This window comes from Leptopilina heterotoma, unplaced genomic scaffold (genome assembly GCF_015476425.1).
Source record: "Leptopilina heterotoma isolate Lh14 unplaced genomic scaffold, ASM1547642v1 Lhet_304, whole genome shotgun sequence".
In the NCBI taxonomy this organism is placed as follows: Eukaryota; Metazoa; Arthropoda; class Insecta; order Hymenoptera; family Figitidae; genus Leptopilina; species Leptopilina heterotoma.
In genome coordinates this window covers 401171-405226 of record NW_025111008.1, presented here as the reverse complement: position 1 = coordinate 405226, position 4056 = coordinate 401171, and the positions used below count along the sequence as shown (strand labels likewise).

The following is a 4056-nucleotide window of genomic DNA, read 5'->3' as shown; positions in this document are numbered from 1 at the left end:
AAAATGGCTTGGATTTGATAGCTCGCACAATAGTTGGATAAAAAAATCTGATATGTAATATAGTTAAAGTATTGTTAAAGTAACGTTAAAGTAAAGTTAAAATAAGTTAAAGTATAGTTAAAATAAGTTAAAGTAATGTTAAGAAAAGTTAAAATAAGTTAAGATAAGTTTAAAAAGTTAAAATAAATTCATGTGACTAGATTAAGGTTTATTTAAAATAAAAAAGACATCAAATAAAATGAACATCTTTTATTCAAACAATCAATTCCTTCCTCTCTCTCTCTGTTTTTAACAACTTTTTTTTTTACAATGCTTCATCAACTTCCATAATTTCTGCAATTTTACAATGCCCCCATGCTAGGGTGTCGGTGCTGTTGGCTAACAAAAATCTTTTATCATCGAAAGGACTCAGAGCAATTTTTGTTTGTTTTAAAGTATGAACATTGTGAAGGTTTGATCTGATACAATATTGTGTTCTAGATTGAATTTTTACATTTTTTAAACAATACACATAATCATCAAAGTCTATGTCCTTCTTAACAACTACAGCTTTCACACCTTTAGCTTTTTTTATAAGATCTTTGTTTTCAACTCGCACACTGTACATCTTGCTCCGCAAGCCAACAAATTCGGTCACGATTTTTCCACTGCACTCATCTTTCATCAATCCTAAAACTTTTTTGTTGGCTTGCGGAATACCGTACACGTTATTAACCGGATAATCTGACGTATCGAATTTATCAATATCTGCTTTCATGTCTGCATAAATGTCGGAGCATCTGATTTCGTAGATGAGGCTATCAGTGTCGGTGTACAATAGTTTTAAATTTTTCGCGTCATATTTTTTTAACATGTAATCATAATGGAAATCATAGATTAACGTTTTTGAAACATCCAAGACTGTTAAACCCACATAAAGTGGCTTGTTTAATAATACCTCCATTTTTCTAAGTTCCACGGCAACCAAATTCGGATTAAAAATGGTTCTGTTGTGGAAGTTAGGTGTCGCGATTAAAGCTTCAGCTCCATATCTACCCTCCCACTTTGTAACGAGTTTAATATCAACATGTTTTCGCGCGTTCTCCATTGTCTTACCAAATACCGCGTTGTTCATTAATTTAAATAAATTCTTTTCAAATTCATTGCTTGCACTTGTTCTTCGAGTCGTATTAAAATCAATATATGATTTTAACCACGTGGATTGTTTAAATTTCAATACACGATGAATTTTTACTAATACAAGACCATTCGCCAAAGCTTGTTTTAACGCGCGATAATGGAGAACGTGCTTTCTCTTTGGTAGGAGGGTAGTTAGAAGCTTTTCCACTTTAGATCCAGGTGGCTTCGAGCGTTCAGGGCAAAAAGGAAAATCACTATGCTTATCATGCAAATCATCAGGGTAATCCAAATCAACTTCTAAAATATAGCCAATCGCATCGTCATCAGAGACGTTGAAATCAAAGCTATTGTCAAAATTTTCTATCCACTCGAAGCCACCATAGGGAAGTGACTGGATCATTGCCCAACGGTAGAGGTTATTTGCATCAAAGTATACGATATAAGATGTCCCCTCACTTTCATTATATTCCTTCATATAATGATTATTAGCTTTAGCATACCGATTGGTGCATTGACTTACTCCACCTCTAATTCCGCGTTCGACAAACATTACCATATCGATGTCAGTGAGGAGCTCTAATCTTATATTTGTATGCTTTAACATGGCATCCCATGTCAATCCCGGTGTCGTGTAGTAATGGGCTGGATCGAGACTGTACGCGATTAAACATTGATTTCTAAAATTTTCAAAAATGTCCGCGAGTAACAAAATGTCGGTTTGCATATACAGGTACACATAATCACCCAAATTTTGACAATCAAACTCAGTCCACACATTTTTCGCATGTGCATAATCCTCATCAGAGACATTTGAATCGTTTAAAGTGCTATAAAATTTTTCTTTTGGTGGTAACTCAATTTCATCAAGTTTTTCCTTTGAGTCAATATACTCGTAAGGAAAAACTCCTTTTCGCGTTAACAATTTGATTTTATCAGCACTGTAATTGGAAAAAACTGTGTTTACAATTTTATAGTCGTCGAGGTAGGATGCTAACTTGTCCAATGATGATGCCATGAATTTAAAAGAATCGATAAAGCGGAACTTGATGTAACTACCTTTAACACTTTTCGTGAAACCGATATACTTTTCTTTGTTAATAGGAAGCAAACAAACATCACCCTCAAATTCTGTAGCAATAGCTTCGATAATAAAATGCGCGTCATACCCGCTAAGGTTATGAAAAACAACAGGTATTATTTGCGATTCATGATAATTAATATTGCAATCTTGATGCGCGGGTCCCCGATACTTCCCTGTTAGATGACAGTGGTCTCGTACTTTTACATCCCCAGGCTTGATTTTATTCCTACAAATATGACATTTACTGGCATATCTAAAATCATCTAGTTGCTGTCGACTTAACACTTCCATTGGTACAGGATTCTTAAATAAATTGTCAAGATTGTCAGACACATTCTTTAATTCAGTTGAAAACCATTTAGCCGGATTTTCTTCACCTCTTGGAGATGCTTTATATATGGACAAGGAGTTGTCAAAACCACACTTTAAATAATAGCCAATACTGAGAGTTTTGTGATTTTGAAAAATCTCAGTATTACTAGGTTGCTGTGGTGCTTCCGCAAGAATCAGGATACTTTCACAGTCTGCATAAATGATGAATGGCACACGTTCCTTGTTTTGGTAATTTTTAAATTCAACGAAATTTTTCCCTGGTTCAGGAAGCTTAATACTCGTAACGTTCATCTTTTGACAGATCTCTTCATGGTAAGTTAGCTTAAGTTCATCTCTAAAATAATGCAGGCAACGATCACAGATGTGCTTTTTACCCCTATGACCTGACAATTGAGTGCTGACAAGTCTGGATAAATTTTTAATGTACACATAATGGTAGTTGAAAGAGATGATTTTTTGATCGTCCTCCTCCTCCTCCTTACTCTTAAGATTTTCATCAATGTAGTGGTCTTCAACTCGAAGAAGATTTACATGAATAACCTTCTTTTGCGATGACAAATGTAATGGAGCAACCGTAAACTTTTCATCTTTTTTTATGAGTCCATACACATTCACTGAAATGTTGTTCTGTGCCTCAAATTTTGAAACATCTTTGAGAGCAACAGGAAACTGAATTCCAGTGAAATTAAGCTCATCCTCATAACACTTATATTTTGAAACTCGGTCTGCATGGTTTTCAACTGGATGTAAAGCTGACAAAATTGACCATTTAAAGCATTGCTGATCAGCATTCTGAACATTAATGCAAGCCTGTTTTCTTTTAATGGAAGGTGGTAAATCGATATATGAACCAGCATGCATGGGATTATAACTGTTAATGTTAACCTCTAATCTTTGAATAGAATGAAGTCTCCAATTCGATTCTTTCTGTTGGAATTCTTCCATTCTTCTCAAAGTTATTTGTTTAACATTACCATTGTACCACTCATCTAAGTGGGTTGTTACAAATATTTCACCCGTTTTCGCGATAAATGTCTTAAGATCAGACATTTCTTCCTTTCCGTTTATCGACTCTTTTATAAATTTCGCGCCCAACACAGTATACACTTTTAGCGGCCCATATTTATCTAAAGCTTTTCATATGTTAAATTCAAACAAAACAAAGGCATCATCAAGAAACTCGTTAACATCAATGTAGTCAATATTTAAAATAGCACTAGTCTGTAAACGACCATCAAATGCCTTATCAAAATCAACCCACTTCATTCTTTCAATCTCCATTTGTACACCTGCACCACGTTTCATTAAAGCATTAAAATTGCATAACAAGTATTCCAACTTTTGAGTTAGGTTTAAACATCTTGATTTCTGATAAGGCAAAGAATCAGAATTTCTCAAAAATGATTGCAAAATATTTTTGTTATGTTGACACTTGTTTTGCCATTCGAATGCACTAATAAGTTTATCCTCACCTGTCATTCCCATTGTGGTGATGAGTTGACGTTCAGCGATGTTGATGAGGT

General features: G+C 34.5%; 1 protein-coding gene across 1 annotated transcript; it reads right to left on the bottom strand.

Annotated features, from left to right (window-relative positions):
- Positions 1 to 304: 304 nt before the first annotated feature.
- LOC122504560 lies at positions 305 to 3583 on the bottom strand. Its single transcript, XM_043615721.1, has one exon. It carries the CDS (start codon positions 3581 to 3583, stop codon positions 305 to 307), a length of 3279 nt encoding a protein of 1092 aa, XP_043471656.1.
- Between the last annotated feature and the right edge of the window lie 473 nt (positions 3584 to 4056).